Source organism: Dasypus novemcinctus, chromosome 15, assembly GCF_030445035.2.
Source record: "Dasypus novemcinctus isolate mDasNov1 chromosome 15, mDasNov1.1.hap2, whole genome shotgun sequence".
Taxonomy (NCBI): Eukaryota; Metazoa; Chordata; class Mammalia; order Cingulata; family Dasypodidae; genus Dasypus; species Dasypus novemcinctus.
In genome coordinates, this window is record NC_080687.1 from 39185558 (window position 1) to 39212445 (window position 26888).

Genomic DNA, 26888 nt, shown 5'->3' on the forward strand with positions numbered 1-26888 from the left:
CCTTTTCCAGTCTGAAATGTTTTTGTTTCTTGTTTTTCAAAATATAGCTATAAATAATACCATAGAAGATGAAACTGAAATAAATGAAGTTCAAGGATTTCTCTTTGGGAAACTAAAGTAAGTCTGAATTTAAATAAAATTTGTATTACTATACTCTGAAGTTAATTTTTAAAGGAATTAATTCAGTATGTGTTTGTATATATTTCACATTTCTTTCGTATGCAATATAATTATTTTATTACAAAAATATCACAATTAATGTAAAAGCACTAAGTTGAAAATAATAACCATGATTTTCATATTTGAAAGATAACCATTAATAACGTTTTGGTGTATGTCTTTCCACTCTTTCTGTGCATGTTTTCATGGCAACAAATAAAAGCACACAAGACACATTGTTTTGCACAGTATAACCTTTTTGTGTTTCCTACTTTTTCCATATCCTTTGTGATCATCCATCATTTACTGAAACAATCCCATAGAATAGAACTTTAGATTATTTGCTCGCTTTTTCATTGATTACTTTTATGTATGTATGTGTACATATCTGATTTTCCTTAGCAAAAATTACCCTCAAAAAAATTGCTAAATAAATTTCCCTCCTTCATCTTGCTATCATTTGGCATAACACAAACAGGCCTCTTTTTTCTCTTTTTAAATATAAGGCAGCTTGCCAGTACATAATTTAAAAACTGATCTTCAGCCATATTGCTTCAAATCACTGAAGAATTTCTGGCTAAAGAACAATGGATAGAATAGTAAATAAAACCCAAAATCTTAAATAAAAATGTCAACTCACATTCCCCAGAGATAAAAGAAAAGATAAGGGCTTATTTGGTTTAAAAAGAAAAGAAAAAGAGCTCAACTGTGCACCTTTAACAGAAGAAAGGTGCAAAAACTTACAACAAAATATAATCTAAGTTTACAGAAAAGTTTTAAAATTCTAGCTAACTAGTTGTCACTTATGCATGAGACACGATGAGCATGGAGTAAACGGGGAAGATGCTGTAAGACTGGGCAAGGGACAGGAGAGGTTATTTCCAATGTAGACCCATCTCCAGCTGTTAAAACCTTGCTGATTTAGTAAAGAATTCAAAGAGCTTAAGGCTTTGTGTTTTTGTTTTTCTTTCTAAAATGAGGAGCTGCAACAGGAGGTAGTTAGAGGATGAATGTACCAGTATGACCACTCACACATACATAGTGCTACTCAAATCTGCATTACGTTCATATAGACACATGATATTTAATACTTACAGTACAGAGCAGTATTTTTAGCCAGTATAGAGAGAACAAAATGCGTTCTGACTTTTTTTTTTTTTTTTGGTGTTTTTTAATTCCATACTCCAGTATGATCACCCCTTCTCCTTACCTATCTAATTCCTTAAGTAAGGTTTTTTTGTTGTTGTTTTGTTGTTGCTGTTTTGCTTTCTTGGGGAGATAAAGGGAGGGGCAATGGGGACAGCGGGTGAATTAGGAGAGAGGAAATAATATCACAGGGATCTTGAGTATGCTGGGTGGTTACTACTTTTATCTAGGGCTGGAAGGGAGTCAGAAAACAAGATACCAATACAAAAACAGGTTTTCCCATGTCTCCATGCTATGAGTAGATGCTGCAGGATGCCCTTGAGATGGGAGTGTGGCAAGAATAAATGCAATGGTCTCTTTGGATTTTCCCTATTCTAGAAATTTCATGTAATTGGAATCATACAATATATGGCCTTTGTGACTGGCTTCTTTTGCTTAGCATCTTTAAATTCTGTCCATGTTGTAGCATGTGTCACTAATCCATTCATTTTTATTACCAAATAATATTCCATTGATTAAATATTGCCCAGTAATATTTTTTAATGTTCCACTTTCACTTTGTTCTATTTAATCAGTTTTATGATGAAGAAAAGAAAGAATAGACACCCATTATACCATCATAATTTAAATTATAATAGCACCAACTGAGATGCAGCAGAATGCGGTTCATGCTCTGCAGCCATACCACCTGGATTGATATCACAATCCTATCAATTATTAGTTTTGTGATCTGGGTAATATACTTAATCTCTTTGTGCATTTGTTTCCTTATCTATAAAAAGGGGGATTAAATTAGTGATTGTTTAAAAAGTGGTTAGATTGGTTCATGGCACATAATAGACATTATATAAGTGTTTCTTAAACATGAATAAAAGAGATAAAATGACAATTATCAGATTAGTATTTGCTGAAATAATTTCTTAAAATATTACCCAGAAAAAAACTGCTCATACTGAATTTCTTTTTAGAAATTCTTTTTAGGAATTTAGAAACTAGAAATTCTTTTTAGGAAAAAATTAAGTAAAGGTTTATTTTATTTAAATAAATATTCTATAGTTTTAGGAAGGCAAATGTGGCTCAAGTGATAGGGCTTCCTTCTACCATATGGGAAGACCTGGGTTCAATCTCTGGGACCTCCTGGTGAAAAAGAAGAAAGGAAAGTGTGCCTGCATGGCAAGGCAGTGCCTGCATGGTCTGCCAGTGCCTGTGTGGCAAGCCAGTGCCTACGTGGTGAGCCGAGTGCCCACACAGTGAGCCAGTGCCCGCTCAAGTGAGTCATGCAGCAAGATGATGATGCAACAGAAGAGAGATGAAGGGGAGAGTCAAAGTGAAGTACAGCAGAAACCAGGGACTGAGGTGGTACAGCTAACAGGGAACCTCTCTCTACATCAGGTGTCCCCAAGATTGAATCTTGGTGAATCCTAGAGGAGAAAAAATAAGAAGAGAAGACCAAAAGAGAAACAGATACAGAAGATCATGCAGCAGATGGATACAGACAGCAAAAACAGCAGGGAGGGGTGGGGGAAGAGAAGGGGGAGAAATACATAAATTTAAAAAAAAAATCTAATTGGCATTTTTTAAAAAATTCTGTAGTTGTACCAGCGACTTACAGTTTTGAAATTCTGTGCTATTTTTGTCCCATTTTTCATAAGTTAATAGGGCAAGGGTTGGAAAAATACTTTTTATTATTATATTGATTTGTTATGGGGGGAGGAGGGGAGTTGGGGTATATGGGGACCTCATATTTTTTTAATGTAACATTAAAAAAAAAAGACAAAAAATAAATAAATAAAGGCAATACCAATACATTGACATTCATAAAATAGCACATAAATATTTAAAATAAATTTTCATATGATAAATATGACTTACTAGTTTAAAATACAAATATTGAAAATCATAAAAGTTATCTCTGGGAGAAAACTAATACAAAACATCATTGAATCTTTTATAGATCTGTTGGGTTCCAAAAGCATTGTAAATATTGTATGTTTAGCATGAAGTCATCAAAATGATCTATTCATAGCTAAAAAGAGGGGAAGATATTTCCCTAAATTTTTCTGCCACAGATTTCCATATTGAAATATTTTTAAAGTCTAGACTGAATTTCATATACTAGTATCTAAGTAATCTTTCAAAAAGTAAAGTTGTGCCCCATTTTTCTGCCAAGACAAGGAATAGAATGTATACTGCTATATGAATACTCATGAATGAGATAGCTGCAGTTTGTGACCTATTATAAAGGCAAAAATGAATTAAAAGAAAAGGAATTTTTTATTAATATATTTAATTTTTCAGAAAAGAAAGTGAATTTTTCAGCCTTTGTTTTGTTATTTAGTGTTTATGAAACACTAAGATAGGCTCTTCTGGTTGGTAAAAACTCCATAGAGTAAGGGGAACGTTTTTAGAGGTTATGCTGCTTTACACAGATGACTGAAGTGTCTTTTAACTCTGTATATTAGTGGCCTTCAAAAGTTAATACATCTTGCAAATTAATTTATTTAACTAAGGCATTTATTTATTAGATAGCAATATACATTTGTTAATTTTCATCCATGTCTCAACATCTTATAATCCATAGTTCTATTTTTATTTAAATATACCTTTTTATGGAAATAAATTCTGTGTCCTCCAAAAATTACTTGGGATTCTGGGATATTATCTCTTTTTTTAAGATTTATTTTATTTATTTCTCCCTCATTGTTTGCATTGCTGTGTCTGCTTGTTGTGTGCTGGTCTTTTCAGGAGGCACTGGGAACCAAACCTGCGACCTCCGATGGGGCAGGGAGGCATCTAATCACCCGAGCTACCTCCGCCCGCTGCTTTGTTGTTCTCTTATTATGTTTTCCTCGTGTCTTTTGTTGCATCAGCTCTCGGTGCCTGCGTGTCACGTCAGTTCTTGGTGCCTGCTTGTCGCATCAGCTCGCTGTCTTACTCATCTTCTTTAGGAGGCACTGGGCACTGAACCTGGACATCCCTCCCTCCAGTGTAGTAGGAGGGAGCTCAATCGCTTGAACCAAATCCACTTCCTGGGATTCTGGGACATTATCTTTTTAAAAGGAGAAATTCTCAAAATTAGTTCTTCTATTCCTCAGTTAATTTAGGCAAAAATCCTTTGCTTTGCAGTATTGTATGAATAATTTATTTTTGTCTGAATTACGTAAATAATTTTAGTGGTGAAAATTATTAAGACTATAACTAAATATGAAAAACAATATAATAGTTCTTATAAACTTATTATTACTCTGTAACTTAAAATACTGAGAGTTTAGTTCATAATGTGCTTCTTCTTTTAGGAAGTTCACCAGAGAGCAATAATAGTCTGTTTTGATTCATTTCCAAAATGTGCTCCTGCATTGTAGTAAAATCACAAGATATTGGCCGTGTAGTGTATTTATAAATATAAGATTCATGTATGGCCTGTTTATGTGTTCTATACACTTATTTCTCATTTTGGTTTTTTAGCCTTCATTTCTGTTTACTGTTGTTGATATGTTTTATCAGTTGTGCTAATTGCTAAAGTTTTTTTTTAAGTATTCTATTTAAATCTGAAATAACACCATTTCTTCATTTCATGAGACATGGAGGATAGAAGATTATAGCTGAGATTATAGGCCAAGTAAAATGCCATTCTACTATGTTATTATTTGGCTCTCTCTAAAAGATGCCTAAATGTGTTTAGGCAAAATTATCTTCAGTTTTTTTCTGGTATCAGGGATAGAGTTTTTCAGGAAATAGAGGAAACTCTAAGAATGTATAAGAAGCATTAATGTCTTTCTTTATAAAATAGTTTTTATTTTAAATTGTAGAAGTAATACTACAATTTTTAAATGTCAAAACAAAATTATATAACATACAACCTAATAATTCTGCCCTCACCCATGCTTTCCTTAAAGGTAATACATATTAACTATTGATAATACATTCTTCCAGACTTTTCATATATATAAAAAAGTATACATATAGCTCTGCCTCATTATTCTTATAGTCTGTGGGTGTAGATGTGTCAAATTTGTTTATTGTTTTTGTAATGATAATTATTTTGTTTCTAATTATTTGGAAGAATTAATTTTAAAAATATACTCTTTGCATAATGATTCATGGTAGGTGATGATCATTAACATTACTTATTCTGATGCAGAGAAATATATTCAGATCTCAGAGATAATCTGACAGCATTCCAAAAATACCTAATTGAGAGTAATAAAGAAATGATGCCTTTGAAAGTCTGGGAGCTACAAGGTATAGTATTTTGAGTTACTTTTAAAAATAGTTTGGTAACTGATCTATGTTTTATCAAATAAACTGTTATATAACTGTACATTATTTTGTATACCTTAATATTTACTAATGATGTAAATAATATAAATTATTTGGTTACTTTATGTGGGAATACATAATTAAAAGGTCATTTATCAAGCAAATTATATTTTAGTGTTCATAAGATTTCAAGTTACCTGGAATTTAGTTATTTGATACTATCATTTTAAAAGTATAGACTGATTTATCTTATAGGTTAGTTTCACATATCATATTGCAGAGGATATATAACATTGTTTAAAAACCTTGATTCTGAGGTTAGAAGAAATCAGAACTAAATCTTAGTTTTCCTGTCTTTTAAATTTTGAGCTTAGTATACCATTGCATGTTTCACTGGTAGATTTTTAATGAAAATATCAAATGAGAGAACCTGTAATTATCAGTTTAGAACAGCTATGTGCTGACAATCTACAAGCCGATTTAGTTTGGATCGAATTGTAAATCCTTTTTAATTTGTGATTTTCCTTATTATTTGTAATGATTTAGTAAATGATGGGGCAGGTCTTTTTTTTTTAAATAATCCATAATTTTTATCATATCTTTCACCGACTTTTCTCAATGTAACTTTATTGAGATATAATTCTCATATCATAATATTCACCAACTTAAAAGTGTACTATTCAATAGTTTTTAGTACATTCATACAGTTCTGCAGTTGCTACCACAGTCAATTATAAAACATTTTCGTCACTCCGAAAAGAAACTCCTTACACATTAGCAGTCATTTCCTATATCTCCCCAGCCCCTCAGCCCTAGGTCAAAAATTTGTATACTTTCTGTTTTTATAGATTTGCTTATTCTAGATATTTCATATAAATAGAATCATGCAATATGTGGTGTTTTGTGTCATCAACTTCAAAAGTTAAATGATTGAAAATTCGTAATGTTTCAAGATTTGCGTTTACTATTGGTAAAATTTGAAGTAGTAATGATAATATGTTTCTTGGTACAGTAGTAGCAAATGTGCATTAATTTTAAAATCTCTCAGATTACTGGAGAGTCTGGTCTTACACCTTTGAAATATTAATAAGATAGTGTTCAAAATGTTTTCATCCCAGAGTAATGTTCATAAAATAGCAACTAAAAGGATATTTATGAGGATGATTTTACTAGAATGTCATCATAATTTACAGATAAAATTTTAAATTTTACTGGGAATAAACTTCATGGGTCCTTTCATGTAAAATATCTTATTTGACCCTCACGGGAAGCTTCTGAGATTAAAAAAAGGCCCTGCCCTCATATAGATAAGAAAAGTGGTGTTTACTCTATGGCTAATAAGTGAAGGCATTTGCGTCCAATTTATGTTTATACTCTACCATGTGGACTATAAGTGAATTTATATGTACTTAACAGTTCTTTGAGATATCACATTTTAGAATTATATTTAAGAATATGCAGGACCCAGTCTATTAAGGTTCTATAGCTTCTGCTATAGATTATCTACCTAATACAGATGTTCTGTCAACTAAGCACCGTTTCCTTCAATTTACAGAAAACATTCAAAAGAATGAAATGTTTTAAGAACAATATTATGATAAATTCACTGTAAAGAATCTACTTCTTTGAACTCTTACAGTCTGTTTTTTCCCTGGGTCACACTGCTCTACATTTCTCTTAATTGTCATCTCTTCTGCTTCCGCCACACTTAGTGATTGGCCCTCTTTAAATTACATAATAGCCATTATGACTGTTCTTATATTTGGCATCATGATAACTCTAAACTGAGGCATTAAGTTCATATATATTCTCCACATTGATACTAGGGTAATCTTTCTAAACTGAAAACCTGGTCATCTCCTTGTGTAAAATCAGCCAGAATTAATAATTTAAAAGCCCTGGTCAAATAATGTTCATATATCAGAGCCCCCACAGGAAAAAAATTGTACACACAAACTAAGGAGGTGAGTGTAGGAACTATTTATGAAAGGGTTGGCAAAGTTTAGGGTAATGAGCAAGGAATGGTTTCTCCCAAACCATGACTAGCAACTAGAAGGACAATTTTACCACCCCTAATCCTGAAGGGGTGGGGATGGTTACCAAAATCCTAGAGAGAGTATTAGTCTCTATTACAGGGACATAGCTCTTCCACTGTGACCTGGGAAGGAGGGAGCTAGGTCATAGCTCTCTAACTTTACTCTTTTCCTGCTTGCTGTTCTCCAGCCTACTTGCACTGGCTGAATCCAACCAGAAGTCAGAGGACACAGGAGCTTTTTAACACAGTTCATATAAGTCAGCCTTGTGGGGCCAGAACAGGGTGAAATGGAATCATTCTGGAGGACAAATGGACAATATGCAGCCTGTCTTCTTATTGGAGAAAGTCCAAAGCAAACACTTCAGGAGGGACTGTATGGAAGAGGGGTTGCATGTCTGGCTAGCCTAGTCATTTTCATCAACCTTTCTCACTAAAGACTGATTTCACTCCTATCTATTTGGATTATTAAGTCTAAACTCCAATTTTTTACTTCTGCATGTTCATATACTCTCACTCACCTATATGAATCCTCCCGTCAGTTTGAAAAGTTATGTTTTCTCATTTTTCCATAATTTTACATAAGGTCATTTACTCATTTATTTGGTTATTCATTAATTTACTCAACAAATATTTATTGAATACCTACTGTGTTTGATTATCAGGATACAGTGGTGAGCAAATCTGACGAATACCTTACCCTTTTGCTACTTAAATTCTAGTAAAGGCAGAGAGTAAACGAAAAACAGTGAATTAAAAAATTAAATATTGGGAGCGGATGTGGCTCAAGTGGTCGAGTGCCTGCTTCCCATATCGGAGGTCCAGGTTTGGTTCCTGATGCTTCCTTAAAAAACAACAACAAGCAAACAAACGAAAAAACCAACTCAGGGGAGCCAGTGTGGCCCAGTGGTTGAACACTGGCTTGCCATATACATGGTCCTGGGTTCAATCCCTGGCCCCAGTACCTAAAATTTTTTTTAATTAAAAAAATTACAGAGTATGTTCAGTGCTAGAAAGAAAATAAAGAGTATTGTGATAGAGAATATCATGGGAGCAAAATGAAATAGAGGATCAGGGAAGACCTGAGGAAATTCCCTTGAACAGAAGCATCCTTCCTTCTCCCAAGAATAAGCATATTTACATGCGCATGACTTATTTTAGGGAAATTTCTTACCCATTATGACTCAGTTCATGCATCTCCTCTTTACAGAAACTTCCATAACTCTGTCAGAATTACAAGTTCTTAACCATGTGCTATCATAACATTTATACATATTTCTGTTACAGCATGTCTCATACAGCAGTCCTTATTTTATCTTTTTTCCGCTCCCAGGAGATTTTGCTTTCCTTGGAGGTAGAGATTGTTTGCTATCTATCACAGTAATTCTAGGTTCTAACATAATGCCTAGGAACATGATGAATGTTTATTTATGAAGGAACGAAGGAAAGGAATAAGTGGGAATGCACCAGTAATGGGAATTCAGATAGAAATGTGGAGCTGGCAGGTCATACAAGTAAAGAAGCCCAGAGTTTTAAAGCGGAAATGTTGGTAGATGAGGAAGGACTAGTCATATTGGATCAAGTAGGGAAAATCCTGGAGTACAGGAAGTTCATTAAGATAGGGAGGAGAAGATAGGGTTCAGGCATGTTATACAGCAGAGAATCAGGAACCCAGGTGAAGAGAAATCCCAGATAAATATTTACAGGTTCCCTTAAACTTAGAGCCTCTCTGATGATCTCCTTTATGCCTTAAATTAAGTCTGATTTTCCCTGAAATCCTTTGCTGTGAAGGATTAATTATTCTTGTATTCCCCACAATCCTAAACTCTGATTAGGATGAAGAAGATGTTTGGAGTGAAACTTTTTCTCAGATATAACTATTTCTTCTGTGACTTCTATGCCATCTAAATATACCATTCTCTATTATTCCTCATCACCATCCCTTTTCAACTGCCAGGTAATTCTTATATTCATCAAGGAGTCTACAACTCATTCACCTCAAGCCTGTCATTCTATAGTACTTCAGAGTCCATGTGACTCTAACCTTATACATCATTTGCCTTCTTATCCCCAGAACCATACCCCTATTTCCTTTCAGCCACCTGTTTACATGAGGTTGCTTTAGACTTTGTAGTCGATCAAAACTTACTGAATTCTAACATCTAAAACTCCAGTTTGTCAGCCTGACAACAACTCTTAGAGTACTAACTCTCCCATTCTTTGCTCCCACCAATCTTGGTTTTCAATTTCATTGAAATCTTGAGTTTTGTGGACTCTCTGTTTTGTCCGAGTTTATCAAACTCTTTCTGACTTGATTCCTTTCCCTATTATGGCTAATACACATATACCCCTTCCCCTCCCCCCCCAAAAAAAACCCCACAACCCACATCATTTTAGGACACCCTCCTGTTAGTGTCCTTAATTCTCTTTTTTTAGATATTGTTTGCATATTTTTTGGCACTTTTTTTGCCTTTTAATTTCTTATTTTTAAACCTTTTTCAAAATGCTCTCCAAGGGACCCTTTTAGTTTGGAAAACTAAGTGATGGTTTGCTTTGAAGTCTTTTAAACAGAGAACATAACCTGGTCAATTTAAATTAACTTCCATAATTTCTGTGTGCAATATATTTGAATTGATTAGAAACAGGGAATCTAGTTAAAAAATTCTTGAAATAATGTATGAGAGACTAAATTATAACTGGTAGAAGGGATAGGAAGGAAGCCTTGGACTTGGAAAATATTTAGGAAGTAAATAGAATAAAAGATGACTGCAAGATTTCTACCTTTGAAGCTTAATATACAGAATATAAAACATAGAAGTAAGTTTTGGGGTTAATTATGGAGCTCAGAAATAATGAGAACAGTTTTGGAAAGATAATTCTTCAGGTGATTATGAGAAATGTAGATGATGAGGTCCATGGTGGGTTGAATATACTACCCTTAAGCTAAAGGAAAAATATTAAAAATTTTTGAGAAGTTTAAACAAAGATTTTTTTAGAGGGATTGAGAATGTAGAATGACAAAGCCAGTGCTCCAGGAAGAGTGCCCTGGCACCCTCTCATCCACATTTTAAAAGTAGAACTGGGAAACGGATGTGGCCCAAGTGATAAGACTTCCACCTACCACAGGGGAGAACCCGAATTCGATCCCTGGGGCCTCCTGGTGAAAAATAAGAAGAGAAGGTGTGCCTGTGTGGCAAGCCAGTGCCCATGCTGTGAGCTGAGTGCCTACCTGGTAAGCCAGGTGCCCATGCAAGTGACTGCACGGCGAGTCGAGTGCCTACGTGAGTGCCTGCATGGTGAGCCAGTGCCCATGCGGTGAGCCAGTGCCCACATGAATGACCATGCGGTGATCTAAGTGCTCCGTCAACAAGCTGAGTGCTTGCGCAGTGAGCCAGTGCCCATGCAAATGAGTCACTCAGCAAGATGATGATGCAACAAAAGAGAGATGAAAGGGAGAATCAAGTTCAAGCACAGGAGAGAGCAGGAACTGAGGTGGCAATTGACAGGGAACCTCTCTCCACATCAGAGGTCCCCCAGGATTGAATCCTGGTGAATCCTAAAGGAGAAAGATGAGAGAAGAAGACAAAAAGAGAAATAGATACAGGAGATCACATGGCAAATGGACACAGACAGCAAAAACAGCAGCATGGGGAGGGGGAGAGCGAGGGGAAGGGAAAAAAAGTAGAGCCCATGGAGAAGACAAGGTGGAATTATAAGAAATGGAAGTGTACCACACTCTAGAAAGTGATCAGTACTTTTTCTTTCAGGAAGTGATCCTGTTACAAAAGGATCATAGTAAGATAAGTACACAAAAATGTCCATTGTGTTTGGCAAAGATGTTATTAGTGATCCCTGATATTAACTTCACTGCAGTACTGGGGCTAGAAATATGTTGACGTAGGTTGAGGAAACTCTGGTTAAGGTTATTCAACTAGGGAAGCAGATGTGGCTCAAGAAATTGGGCTCCTATCTACCATATAGGAGGTCCAAGGTTTGATGCCCAGTGCCTCCTGGTGAAGACAAGCTGGCCCACGTGGAGTGCTGGCCTGCATGGAGAGCTGGCCTGCACAGAGTACTGCCCTGCACAGGAGTGCTGCCCTATGCAGGAGTGATGCTGTACACAAGAGTTCTGGCCCTCACAGAGAGCTGACACAGCAAGATACCCAACAAAAAGAGGCAGAGGAGAGAGAATAAGAGACACAGCAGATCAGGGAGCTTAGGTGGCACAAGAGAATGGTCTCTTCTCTCCCATTCCAGCAGGTCCCAGGATCAGATCCCAGAGCTGCCTATTGTGAATACAAGCAGACACAAAAGAAAACACAGTGAATAGACACAGCAGAAAATGAGGGAGGGGGCATAAATAAATAAATAAATAAATAAATAAATAAATAAATAAATCTTTTTTTTTTTTTTAAAGGTTATTGAGCTAGTAAATAATAGAGCTGGAAGTTGAACCCTGGTCTTTTAGATTCTGCTACCGCTCAGGTAGCTACCCTAAGAGTATTTTTTTCTCTAAGCTTTGACTCCACTGAGAACATGGAAACAAAAAGTCTTGTTACATTAACAAGCCTGGTTATTTTACAAGTATTTGAAAAACTAGGATCCCATGTCTAGTGAAATGATAAAAAACTATTATTTAAAGGAAAGATTTACTTTAAAATCTCTCTGATTCTTGACATGGTTAGTAAGACTAGAAGGATTACTGTTTCTGACATATTTGAGACTGACTACAGTTAGTCACACATACTTTTTCTTTCCATAAAATATCATTTTAGGTAAAATAATATTCCCTGAGTTTAGAATTTTATTCTTATTTCAGCATACATGCTTCTTATTTACTGAATTAATCACATTGGGTCCTAAAGTTTTTTCTAGTATTAGCTCTTCAAATCTCTTTTTTCCCTCTTTATTATACTTTCTATCAAAGTTTTATTGCATGATTCATTTAACCTATGTAAAGAAAAAAATAGCTTTATGTCATTTCTTTTTACATATCTGATTCTGAAGTTATACTGTAAATTGTGGAAAATAGTAATAGGTATTAAATGGTCATTATTCATGAAAGTATAAAGCTTACCTTTATTGGAGAATAGTGGCAGCTTTCAATTTAAAACATAAAAATGGTAAATACGTGTAACTTGTTTAAATATGAATATATGGGAAGAAGGATGAAGCAAATTATTTAAGTTACATGGAAATGTCTAATATTGTGCTAGATTCCTTAATAATATTTTTTTCCCATCCAGATCTCAGTTTTCAGGCAGCTTCTCAAATAATGTCAACTCCAACTTATGATGCCATAAAGTTAATGAAAGACATTTCACAGAACTTCCCCATAAAAGCCAGGTATATAAAGTTTATTGGTTTGATTTTAGCCAGAACTCTTTCTCATTAAATAAGTTTTATCTAAATAGCTAATTTCATTTAATGTGATGATGTCAATTCTAAACATAAATTTTATTAAATCAGTGCCCTTATTATGTATATTGTTTTTTATTTGGGCATAATACCAGCTTGTACACATGTGTGAGTACATACTACAAAACAGATCCCTTGGATTGTCTCTGTAAGTAAATGGAAAGGAAAAAATTTTTGTAAGCAGTCAGGAAAAAACTTGTTTAAGCAATAAATAAGGGAATATTTTTCTCTTTCCTTCAATGGAGAATGATTAAAAATATTATTCTGAATAAGAGCACTGTGCCCAAAGTAGCCAAATTATGCTTTTACCCTTGCAGATTCTAAACAATTGGTGTCTTAATTGCATGGGATATTTTATGAAACACTTGTTTGCCAACAGAATATTTAATTGAATTGTTTTCAGAAATAATTATGTTGTAGTAAACTTACTTCCATTTCAATAGGTAAAACATTTGTACATCTAAAAATGACCAATAGATAGAATTCAGGTTACTGTGTATTATAAGGAATTATAAAAATAACTTTTTAATTTTTATTTTGGATAAAAGAGAATAGAAAATTTTAAACAAGTAAAATAAATTATTTAACTTATGTCAAAGGTACATAACCTGTGACAGGTCACAATGGCATAGGCAGCAGTAATGTTACTGAGAGGAACTTGCAGTGTAACCTTGTACTCCGAGGATACTTTCTTAAGTAGTGGATGTTTGTCCTGCCTTTATTTGTTTACAATACTACCTTGTACATTTATCTACAGTACCAATTACTGAATCTTACATCTAGGTGTTCTTTATCTTTGAATGATAAATAGTACTTTATTGGCCACAAGACACCAAGAACCTTTTAGCAGTACCCCGAGAATAGAGGGTTTGTCACTTTTATTTACAGTTTAAGAAAGAATCTAATATTATGACTATTTCAGCCATTTTAGTTTAAACTAATTTTTTAAATTAATTTTAGAATTTAAGTAAGGATTTATATAGTAAAACATGAAATATGTATATATGTGTAAATATCTGTTTAGCTACACTACTGTAAATTAGCAGTAGCTTTTTAAATTATTAGCTCAAATACAAATAAAGTAAAATAATTTTAATTTTAATAAAACAGTTAATTAGCTCCCTACAGGTTAAGTCAGTGCAAACTGTTCAGAAGTCCATGTCGAACTCTGCCCTTAATTTGTAGTTGGTTATGAGAAAAATCTTCAAAATATGTTAACTTAGCTTAATGTCTAAATTGTAGACTTGTGCATATCTCTCAAGCCACTAGTGGACAATCAGTGAGTGTTTATTGAGTGGGAGGAGTGGAGTGGGGTGGGGGGATGGGGGTACACAGGAACCTCTTATATTTTTTAGTGTAACTTTTTTGTGTAATGTATATATCTTAAAAAAAATACAATTTACAAAATGATGTGGGGAGTGGGTTTTATGGGAACCTCTTATGTTTTTTGTTTTTTTATGTTTTTTAATGTAACATTCCTTTTGATCTATTAATATAAAAAATTTTTAAATATTGAGATAAAATGAATGAATAATTTTCATTCTTAAATTTTCAATTGTAATTTCTCTCAAGTACTGTCAGAGTTTAAGAGATAATACATACTTTTTGTGGGTTGTTTCGAGATGTACCTTTTGCCTTGAGTTTTCTTTACAGTAAAATTTTGCATTAGCAATCCAATTTTAAAACTTTTTTCTATGTATAGATTGACAGATAAATAACTGGTTAAGCATTCTTATGTATTATCAAATTGTATATTAGAGTTTATAGACTCATTAAAACTATTCCTGCTCTTTAAATTATAAGGGAATAATACATTCTTAAATAATTCATTCTTCAAGAATGAATACATAAAGCTCAGAATTGTCAATATTAAAGAACTTATCTACTCTGGTAAAGATCACAGATAAACCAAACCTTTTAATCTACAAATGTTCTGAAAATTGCCTATTTGTATTGACTCATATGATGACTTTGGTAATTTCATACAAAATTTATATGGGAAAAGCAAAACCAAATAGCTTTTTCAATAAAGTATTTTTGAAATATAAGTATCTAGTAAACAAGCTCCAATATTACTAAACGAATATAGTTAGTGAACATAGTCTCCATTCCACCTGAATCAAATCTCGTCAAATGAAAATTATAGAATCACTCATCAAATTAGACTTATATATAAACCTAAATTTTTCATTCATGAGGGGTCTAGAGTTTTTTAGTTTCTTATCCAAAGTATTACAATGCAATGAATTATAGATTAGTCCTAAACACTTAAGGAAGAATAAATTGTATCAATATTTATTTTCGCAGATCACTGACCAGAATTGCTGTAAATCAACATATGAGAGAAGAAATACAAAAAAATCAAAAGGTTTGTTTGAATTCCTTTTTAAAAAAATATTTTTTAATATACTGATATCACTATACCAGACACTGGATCTTCAGCTTTCATGCAAAAAGAAAATGTTGTTAATTTTTGCTCTTTTGATTGTTAAAACAGTTCAGTATTTCCATTTTTATATTGTCTTTTGTATATAGTTTACCCTCTGTGATTTTAGATTATTTTTGCTCCTAAATGCTTGTGAGGACTGAGTCAAGTTTGACCACAGGAACATTAGTGGACTCCTGTAGGAAATAGGTCACAATTGATCAGTAGCTTAATAACATTTTACTAAATGGTCTCTTAAATTACATTAAATGACCTTGTGTTAATACTTGTAAAATGCCTAGAACACTGCCTGACTTTATGACATAGAACTAGTTTGGCTTTAAATGATGTAATTCCAGACTCAGAGGACCCTAAACAATAGTTTATTTTTCTCACATAACGAGATCTCACAGTAAGTGCCTGTAGGCATTGGTTCTGCTCAACAATGTCAGGTAGCACATTCATGTAAACATCTTGGTCTTTTCTTTTATGGTTGGCAGATGGCTGCCACCTCCCGACTTCATATTTGTATTTTTTAAAGTAGCAGAGGTAGAAGGATGCTACCAACCATAATTGTCTTCACTATAGCCTTCCTGGACCTCTTCAGCAGACTTCTCCTTCCAACTCATTGGCCAGAATTTTGCCCTGTGGCCATTTCTAGCTGCAGATTTGGTGTTTACTTTTCTAGTAATTGCACAAGAAGAGGAAAAGTGGGGTAGATATTATGATGGTTTGGTTCCTGTGTCAACTTAGCCAGGTGATGATGTCCCATTGCTATGAGGACATTTCATGGACTTAAATTATCAGTAAGTTAATTACATCTATGGCTGGTTACATCTACAATCAATTGAGGACATTGCCTTCAACAATAAGAGATACCTCTTCCAATCCACTGAAAGCTTCAAATCGAGAAGTAATGATTTTATCAGTCAGAGGAGAGAATTTTCATCTTTACCTGCGCCAGCCAACTTCTCCTAGGGAATTCATCACAAACCTTCATCAGAGTTCCCAGCTTGCAGCCTGCCCTCCGAAATTTGGACTTTTGCATTCCTACAGTTGTGTGAGATAATTTTTATAAAATCTCATAATATTTACTGAAATCTCCTGTCAGTTCTGTTTCACTAGAGAACTCTGACTAATACAAATATGGTGTTAGGTTAATTAGGACATAGTTAGCCTTCAATAAATTATCTGTTTGATGACAAACAACTACAATTATAGTGGTAAAGAAGTTCACTGGAGCATAGGAGTCATAACATAAGATCCTTACTGAATATTCTTTGCACTATTGACTACCTTACAAATTCCTGTTGATCCTTTAAAACTGAGCTCTGGAAATGCTCTTATCTGTACTTTTCCCTAATTGTGTTTACTGTTTCTCATGCATAATGGATTGTTTCCTTATTTGAGTTCCTGACTTTGGTTGGATCATGCCACTTACAATAAGGAAGGGAGAAAGGGAAAGAAGAGCAAAGAAGAAAGACAGGAATGCCAGAATGTCAGTAATTTTTTTGTCTAGAAACTAGAGAGGATATTGTAGAAATAAGAGAAAGAAAAAAATTCTGATTCTGAAGATCAGAATCATCAAATGGGATAATTTCAAAAGTAGACCAGTGTGATAACATAATCATGGGGTAGCCATTAAATTTAGTTGCTGAAGTAAAATAGAAGTGAAAATTAGTAAAAATGGGTAGGTGAAGAAACTCTGAATTTAGGCACTTGAACGAGTACAGTGACTGACATAGAGTATTCCCTCAGAAATATTCATTTAATTGAAAACATATTGAGAGATTAAATACTACCTATAATATATTCTATATTTAGCTACATATAGTTTTTAAGATGTTCTATATATTATGACAGGTATTAATGCCCTGATGTATAAACTGAGATCCAGTGACTTCTTATGGGTCACAGAGATGATACAGACAGAACCAGAATTAGTGACCTGATCTATAGTTCATTTCAGATTAATTGAAGTATTACTAATTGTCCATTTAAGTGCCAAGCACCTTGCCAGGTGATTGGAAAACAAAATAGAACAAGAATATTGATCTAGTCACTGTTCTGCTTAAAAATCCTTCAGTGACTTACATTTCTAGAGGAACAAGGTGAATCTAAATAAAAAAGGTTGGGTAGGGAATGTCTAGTGTAGACTCTCAGTTCCCCAACAGATATCCGTATAAAATCCTATTGATCAAGCAAAGCTAGGTGTAATAAACTTACTGCAGCAAGGGAGAAAAAACCTTGATAGAATCATAGTAGTGTCTCAAAAGGAAGAAGTTAGGAGTAGGCTATTTATACAGTTATGTCTTAGTTCAAATTATTTAAATTGGATCTTTCAAAGTAGGGAACTGTTTGGAATTAGCAGTTTACAACACAGTAATTTAGGTTTGGTGGATAAGCAGAGTGATGGTTTTGATTGGCAAACTCTTGTCTGATAAGCAAGAGGAGATGAAGGTTTGCCTGGAAAAAAATTATTTGAAAGAATTTCTTGAAGCAAATGGCTATTTATTCACTTATAATCTTATCTTGTGTAAGAAATTCTTGTAATAGTTAAGTGATAATGGCACAGGTCTCAAATTCAGTCCCAGTGGTTAAAATATATTAATAATAGATGGTATCATTTCTCAGTGGGAAGGCAGGAGTTAATTTTTTTAAATAGAAGTAGGCAGTACCCAGAAAAGTGGGGAGAAGCAGTGTTACCTTCCCTGTAGTACTTTACGAACAAAGGTTTGATGCCACATGTAGGTAACAAGTCATACAGGTGGTCTTTTAAAAAGTTTGAGCTTTAACCGTTGCATAATTTGTATTGTCCTCTTGATTTTGCCATTTTGCATCTGTTCTCCAACATAAGAGGCAGGTTCCAGATAGAAGCTGATTTCCTAGCCTGGATCCTGAAATGAAAAGGCCAATGAAACAGAGCCAAAGATAACCTGAAGGTTCAAAAATGTAATATTAGCAAGAAATAAATGTTTCCTGTTCTGACCCACTGAGTTTGGTCACATGTGATTTTGGGATTGTTTGTTTTAGGAATTTGGTTGCACTAACGATCATTGACTATGTTAAAGTTTCAATGTTACTTTTTCCATTGTTAAATCTTATTTTATTTTATATACTTGAAACACAGAAACAATGCTTCTGTATTTGAAAGAAACTTACAACACTAATTCCACTGTTCTATATAACTAGTAATTATGGAAACAGAAAGCAGTGATTTGAGTAATTTAAGAAGAATTGGAAAAATAAGTAGTAGCTATAAGAATACATAAATGTATTTAGTCAGTTCCTAGTACTGTTACTATCTTTGAGAAAGTCATCGTCTACAAACCACATTTGTAAAATTGAACTAATAATGCAGTTTAAATTAGAATTATCTTTGAAAATATTTTGTAAATGTATACAACTGTAAGATTATAGAATTAATGGAAACATTGTTCAAATGCCAAATTTAAGGTTAATTATTATTTTAAAAAAGGCTATCTTAATGTTATTCTTTAAAATCTTTCATCATTATTAAGAATTCCCTAAATCTTGTATTTAATCGAACCCCTCATTTTTCTGGAATTACTTAAATCTTAAAAATTTTAGTGTCTTCTGTATTATTAACTTAATTTAGTATTTCCATTAAGTTAATTAAGAATATAGCTATTGGTTTCAGCAGGAATATGACTGCAGCCTAGTTCAAAATATTCACACATTTTCAGCAAAAAAGCAGAAGGTAAAACCACACAAACTAAATTTTATATTAGTGTGACTCCCCAACACCAGTAGAACTCAAGTATGAAATTACAATTGTCTGGAGGCAAAGAATGAAAATTTGCACAAAGGTTGCAGTGGCAAATCTCAGAGATGGCAAATGCCAGAAATGATCAGCAAACATTTACCCTCAAAGGACAGGGCTCCACCCTGAATGTGAACTCTGTGGTCAAGACTAAAAGCAAACATAAAAGCACACATGTCCTGGGGTAGGTAGAGAGAGAAGTCATGAAAAGTACATGGAAGTAGCAGATTTAAGAAAACATAGCTACTAAAAGAGGGGATAGATCACTTTGGAAGATGGGAACAGTATTTCTTGATGGCAAACTGAAGAGAAAAAGGAACTAGTGATAGGAGGCAGACTATCTGAGAATCTGAGAAGCAGGTTAGTATCTGAGAATCTTGAGTATTTCAGAATCTTAGGTGACCCAACTTAAACTGTTTACCACTATAAGGAACCTTTCAGGTGATAAACCTGGGAAACTGATTTGCCCCTTTTACCCCTAAATAATCTTGCCTTCTTTTATCTGGTCTAAAAAAATCTAACTCATCCAAATATGATTAAGTAAAACTATTACATCTATATAAAATCCTACTGAATTAGGGGAGTAAAACAGCAAAACTATATTGATGGATGAATAATCCTCACTAAGCAGAGGAAAAGTGTAACACAAATTCACATGTGAATTTAAAATTTAGGGAAAGCTGAGAAGCAGCAAACAAGGCAGAAATATAGTAAGTTTAAGATGGATAGACACTAGAGATGATGCCCAGACAACAAGAGTTGATGACCAAACAACAAACAGATGTGAAACCAGAACTAGATTAGAGAAATAAGGATAAAACCAACTTAGAAATAACAAGTAGAACTACAAGATACATAAAGGCAAATTGACCTTATTAGAAAAACAGTAGACGCTAGAGTGGATATAAAGAAAATAAAACAGAAATAAAGAGATAGGATTCAAGAGAAAATGATAAGAGAAAGGTAAGGGAAATCTAACATACCTATACTGGAGTTCATGAAGTAGAAAAACAAAGCAAATGGGCAGAGTAAATAGTAAAACTACAATTAAAAGTTTTTCTTAAATAAAATAGAATTTCTTGCAACCAAGACCTGATTGAAGATTTTTTGACAAAGTAACTGGCTAGTAGGCACTGAATATGTTTGAGTATAGAGCTAAGACTAAGAGGTGAGAGAAAGGATGATAGTAGAGTAGGTAGATAGTACCTATTTTGAAAGTAATGAAATAAAATAAAAACTTATAAAAATTGGGAGCAGATGGAAAATAGAAGAAACTTGCTTATTGCTTTAACTATAATATTTCGGAATCAAAAGTTCATATGTAACCATTAAGTAAGATGAAACTATTGAATATAATTGAGCTGGGTAAGAAAGGGAAGAGGCGAGCAAAAGGAAGTTAAAAGCCAATTTTATTATTTTATGTAACACAATCATTCGATATCATTTAAAGAAATAGATCGCCCAAGGGTATTAAATAAAGATAGATATTTAATGGCAACCAGTTGAACAAAATCTAAATCTCTCCAAGTATGGGAAGAACAGAATGTACAAAAAATGTAAACAGAACAAATTAATAAATGATATTTTAAAAATACATCTAGAAATAGTAAGTGAAGCATGAAAAATGACAATTACAGATGACTATATTTGTCATACCAATAAATGTAAATAAGCTTAACTGGAATATTAAAACAAATATTTAGATTCAATCATTTGTCAAAATTCCATATATGTAAAATAAATACTCTTGAAAGTTATTGAGAAATGTTAAAAAGATGGCAAAAGTACACCAAGGAAACACTGTGTTGCAGGACTAGTGATTTTAATATGGGGCCAAATTCAGGCCAAAAAAAACCAGTAAGGAGCATAAAAATGGCCCTTTGTAATACTAAGGGCTACAATTCACAAAGAAAATATAGCAGCTATTATCTAGACATCAAAACACAGCAGCAGCATTCATAAATAGAAACTACAGGAGTTGGAAGGAGAAATAGAATTCACTTCTCTGTCCAAAACTGACAAATGAAAAAATAAGTAAAGATAGAAAACCAAACATTTTCAACGTAGTAATGGATATATAGTAAATTCTATAACCTGATAATAGAGAAAATGTCTTTTCAGGTGTTTATAGAATGACAAAAAATCCAGAAAATGATATCGAGAAAACATCATCTTATCAAAATGGAGTCAAACTAGAAATCAACAACAAAATCAGAAAGAAAGAAAAAGCGACTTATTCACTTGGAGATTAAAAACTCCATTAACTCTTGAGTAGAAAGGAAAGTGCATATCAAAATTGCAGTTTTTCTTGGTAACATTTGAAAATACTAGAATCTTTGGGACATAGATTTAGAGAAAAGCCTTAAAATCTTTCATCAATAAAATGAAAGAATGGAAAGAAACTAAGGCTAGAACTTCAAAAATAAGAAAAAAACTAATGAAATCAAAGGAAAGCAAGGGAAATTAAGAGAATTAAAGAGTACTGATTTAAAAGATTAAAAAAGAGTAAAACAAAGAATAGTAGATCACAACCGTTTGAGATTTATTTAAGGAATACAAGGATGGTTCAACTTTAGGAAATGTAGTCATGTAATATTAATTCTGCCTATTAAAATTGGTCATCTCCTTAGATATTGAAAAAACATTTTACAAAATGAAGATCTAGCCTCATTTTTTGAAAATACACTTTTTAGGGGAATTGATTATACTTCCTTAATGTGATTAAAGGTATATACATATGTATTTGTGTTTTTCTTCCTTAAAAATCTAACTTCTTACTTAATGGTTAAATATTAGAGGTATATTCACTAAAATGAGGAACAATAAAATGTGGCTTATTATCATCACTATATTTTTATACTTGCATTAGTGTTACTAGCCAGCACTTAGTAAAGAGGAATATGTTAAAAGTATCAAAATTGGGAAAAAGGGAGTTTTAAAAGAATCAACTAAAATACCACCACTAATGAGGGGTAGAACCCAATTAATATACAAAAAGCAGTAGACTTCTTGCATTATAAACACCTTGTTAGAAGATACAATGTAAGAGAAGATTCCATTTACAAGATCAAGCCAAATGGTATCTAGAAATAAACATAGGAAATGTTAAAGCTATATGATAAGTTGTGGGTTCACAGAACAATCATCATAAAGCACAGGATTCACATAAAACACCCTACCACTACTTTGCATTGGTGTGGAACGTTTGGTACAATTAATCATAGTACTTTTTAAATAATTGTACTATTTTTTTAATAGTAGTAGCCAGCTTATTGAGAGATTCTATGTTCTAGACCCTGTGTGAAACGATTTTCATGGATTTCCTCATTTGAAACAGCTGTTACACAGGCCTATTTTTATTTTTAGAAAATTTTTATATTAGAAAAGTTGTAAGTTTACAGGAAAATCATGTAAAAAGTAAAGCACGTTCCATTAGTGTGGTACCTTTGTTACAACTGATGAAAGATGATTAAAATACTTACTATTGTTCATATTTTATATTAGGCATATTTTCCCCCTTGTACTACCCTATTATTAACACCTTGTATTAGTGTCATACATTTGTTATAATTTATGAAAGAAAATTCTTAAAATTGTACCATTAACTGTTGTCCATCCTCTACAATAGGGTTCATTTTGTTATTATATATCTTTTAATTTTTATTCTAGTAGCACGTGCTACCTAAAGTTATAAGGAAAACTCCTTAACGACATACTGAATGATATACAGCTTTCTTGAATTGGAAAATTGCATTGCAAAGAAATCTGTTAACTATGTTAATTTGTAAATATAATATGAACCTTCTGAAAATTGAGAAGACGAGTCTAAAAATTCATGTGGAAAAATAAACAAGGAATAGCAACCAGTAATACCATGAAGAAAATGAAAGAGCAGTAGGGCCTGTCCTGTGTGGCCTCCGGCCCAGAATGTGGCCTCCTGGCTGCTGTAGCCCAACCCAGGGCTGATGTAGCTGCCCTCTGCCATCAACTTTTCCACCTCTCATCAGTTTGGAATTAGCAGTGAAACAAATTTGAAGCAAATTTTAACTTCTGAGTAAGAAACCATAAAATTAATGTGTTAACTAAATGATCATAACAATATAGATGGTCTGATTGTTTAGCTGCATTTTCTTGCAAGGCAACTTATGAGAAAAAGGCAATGATGATAATGGGTACATGTGTTTGGGCTAGTATTCCATGTTACCTATTACCCCATGGGCTATGTGGGAATAACTGAAGGAACAAGAGTTGTAACCCTGGGAAAGAGAGTGGCTGCAGCTGGAAGTAAAAAAAAGTTGTAATGGCCGTTGCAAAATTATTGCACATCGATGGGGCACTTGAACATCCTGGAAGTATACCACTATAAAAATATCCTCCGTACACAACAAAGAATACAATTACTGTAAAACGCATAATTCTTGCAAAACACATAAACAAAAGTTTCACATACACAAATAATAGTTGTCCTTAAATATATTAAAAAGATGATCTCAGTCATAAAAAGCAAATTATAGGTAAGCGTTAAAAATGAGAAACCAGATTTCAAAAATTCAAAAGCGTGACAATGTACTCTCTTTGGCACATCTACAGAGAACCAGGCACACACAGTGCAGATGGGAGGACAAATTTGTAGAACCCTAAGGCTGGACATTTAGCAGTATCTACTAAAACTAAGTGTATTTACCTTCAATTCAATAATTTGCTTCTGGGAATCTATTCCTAAATATGCCCCAAATATCAACAACATATGTATAATATGTTATTCATTGGAGCATTATTTGAAATATCAGATTATTATAAACAACATGAGTAGCCATCATCTAACTGTGAAGCTATTTATATAAAAAAAAGAATAAAAGGAAAAATGAAGTTTCCTGCCTACTAATATGAAATTATATACATAATGTTAAATGCAAAGAGGAAGATGCAGAGCAGTGTATGTATAGATGATGTTATCCTTTTTATATAAGAAGGCAGGGGGAACCAGGAATATATATTTGTATGAATTTGTGTTTGCATAAAGAAACACTAGAAAGATGAATAAGAAACGCTGGGAGGGGAAAGGGAAAGTTACCTCTAGCGTCTAGAGAATGGAGAGCAAGTGGAGGGGGCTGACATGGACATTCGAATTCTTTGTGTCTACGTATTTATATAGTTTTGACTTTGGAATGATGAAAAAATTATTCAAAAAAGTATTGTGGCTATTTTTAAATTGTATAAGTGAGTTTGGGTTTGGTTTTATTTATTTAGTTTAAATCAAAAGTAAAGCAAATTTCCCTTGGAAATTCATAATTGTTATTTTGTTCAGAGTAACCAGAATCTGCTTTGGGTCATTTTAAATTCAGTGTCAGTTCAATGTGTGTGTCTTATTGTTTACTGTGAGAGCTATTAAAGTATATTACATGACATTTGTTTTCTTTTGGGAAAAAAATGGGGATATGGTCAAGTAACTTTTATTTTTCTCTGCTCCAGCAGTGTGAAACAGATTGTTTCAATTATATGTAATTACAGAAACCAAATGCCGATATTTAAATATAAAACCCAAATAAAGGGTTACCCTTTATCCAAATAAAAGCTCATAAGTTTTCTAATTATTTCCAACTAATTTCTTAGAATGTGTGAACATTTTAGAGTTTTAGGGAAATTTCCTAGATTAGAACATCCTCTCTAAAAACCACTTCTGTAAAATATTTTTTTTAAGAATCTTATTTTCCCTTGTCCCATCTTCTGAAAATAAAATCTTTATATATTAATACTTATATCAGATTTTACTTCACATTTTAAGTTCATCATGCATATTAATCTCAGATTAGGGGCCTCCAAACATATTTATAAACCAGTTTACTATCATAAAGCTCAACCACTTTCCTCAGTTGTTGAAGGGACATGTTGAAATAACCTGTTTCCTCTTTTTTTAAATGAGGTTATATTCTTCCACGTAGATTGCATTCAGACTCCAAGCCTAGGAGCACTATTAATTAATTCCACTTTGAATAAAAATCCTAACTTTATATTTTTTGTACCATAAAATTATGTAAAATGCAGCCCCAAACCTATGTGAATATAAACCAGAGGTCGTGAAATTTTCTGAATTTCTTACAGTGAATTGCTTCATCTGCATATCTAGAACACTTTATACAAATCTCTGTTGTGTCACTTATTTTGTCATGTCATTGAAATGCAGTATTTTAAAATTATTTTTCTTTCTAGACTGATTTGATGGTGGTGGTAATAAAACCTTTGACTTTTAAGTGCTCTATATGTGACTAGGCACAGATATGTATTACATTTAAACTTCATAACATACCTCTGAGATAGATGTAATTATATCCATTTTACAGATAAGTAAACTGAGCCTTAATGGAAACTAAATTGGTGCACATCTCATAGCTAGTAAATAACAAGACCTCAATCTAAACCAGGTCCTAGATTATGATTTTAATAACTATGTAATAGGGGCAAGGATGTTACCATTTTTACTTTTGTTATTGCTTCAGTGTCTAGAGTCCCTTCTAGTATATAAAAATATTCATACATTTAATTCTTTCTCTAACCTATCATGATTCCCATTATTTGGATCAGGGGAGGGTAAACAGCTGTAGGCCAACTCTGGCCTGCCATCCGTTTTCATAAATGAAAGCTTTATTGGAACATAGCCATGCCCAATTGTTTACATATTGTCCTTGGCTGCCTTTGTGCTACAAAGGGAAAGTTGGTATTTGTGACAGATCGTATAGCCAACAAAGCTTAAAATATTTATCTGCTTTTTTTTTTAAAGATTTATTTTATTTATTCCCCACCCCCCACCTTCCTCCTGCCTGCTTTTCTTGCTGTCTGTGTCCATTTGCTGTATGATCTTCTGTATCTATTTCTTCCTGTCTTTTTCACTTTTTCTCCTCTAGGATTCACCAGGATTTGATCCTGGGGACCTCTGATGTGGAGAGAGGTTCCCTGTCAGCTGGCCACTTCAGTTTCTGGTTCCTACTATGCTTCACTTTGACTCTCCCCTTTGTCTCTCTTTTTGTTGTGTCATCATCTTGCTGCATGACTCACTTGCACGGGCACTGGCTCACCATGTGGGCACTTGGCTTGCCACGTGAGCACTGGCTCACCACGCGGGCATTGGCTTGCCATGCAGGCATGCTTTCTCTTCTTTTTCACCAGGAGGCCCCAGATACCGAACGCAGGTCCTCCCATTTGGTATGCAGAAGCCCTATCACTTAAGCCACATCCACTTTCCACTATCTGCTTCTTTATAGAAATAATTTGCTTACCCCTGACATAGATCACTATTGATATATCACTCAGTAAACTATCATTCTGCTCTGTTTTAAGGATCTTCAAAATAGATTTGAAATTCAGCCAGGTGATGCTCGTCTGTTTATAAATGGACTTCGTATTGATATGGATAGTTATGATCCTTTTAGGTAAGTATTAAATTATTGATATAAACTAACTATGTTTTACATAAAGATAATATTGTCCTGAATTTAATATTTGTTAAAATGCAAAGAATCACTTTATTGGTAAAACAAGTGCATGTCTTTGATTGAGTAAAACAACTATATTACTGTAACAGAGTATTCCCTTAGATGAGAGCCCAAAGCATGTTAGAATGTCAGAACTAGAAGTTTTTCAGATGAGAAAATTGAGATTTCTGAATC

At 33.4% G+C, this 26888-nt stretch overlaps 1 protein-coding gene across 1 annotated transcript in view; it reads left to right on the plus strand.

The window, feature by feature from the left end:
- The window catches only part of UGGT2 (UDP-glucose glycoprotein glucosyltransferase 2), a 287143-nt gene that overhangs the window by 97557 nt on the left and 162698 nt on the right, over nt 1-26888 (plus strand). The window contains exons 7-11 of the mRNA XM_004463565.5: nt 48-117; nt 5447-5547; nt 12844-12943; nt 15323-15383; nt 26560-26651. Of these exons, the coding sequence (XP_004463622.2) occupies nt 48-117; nt 5447-5547; nt 12844-12943; nt 15323-15383; nt 26560-26651 (424 nt within the window). The remainder of the gene's footprint in view (nt 1-47; nt 118-5446; nt 5548-12843; nt 12944-15322; nt 15384-26559; nt 26652-26888) is intronic.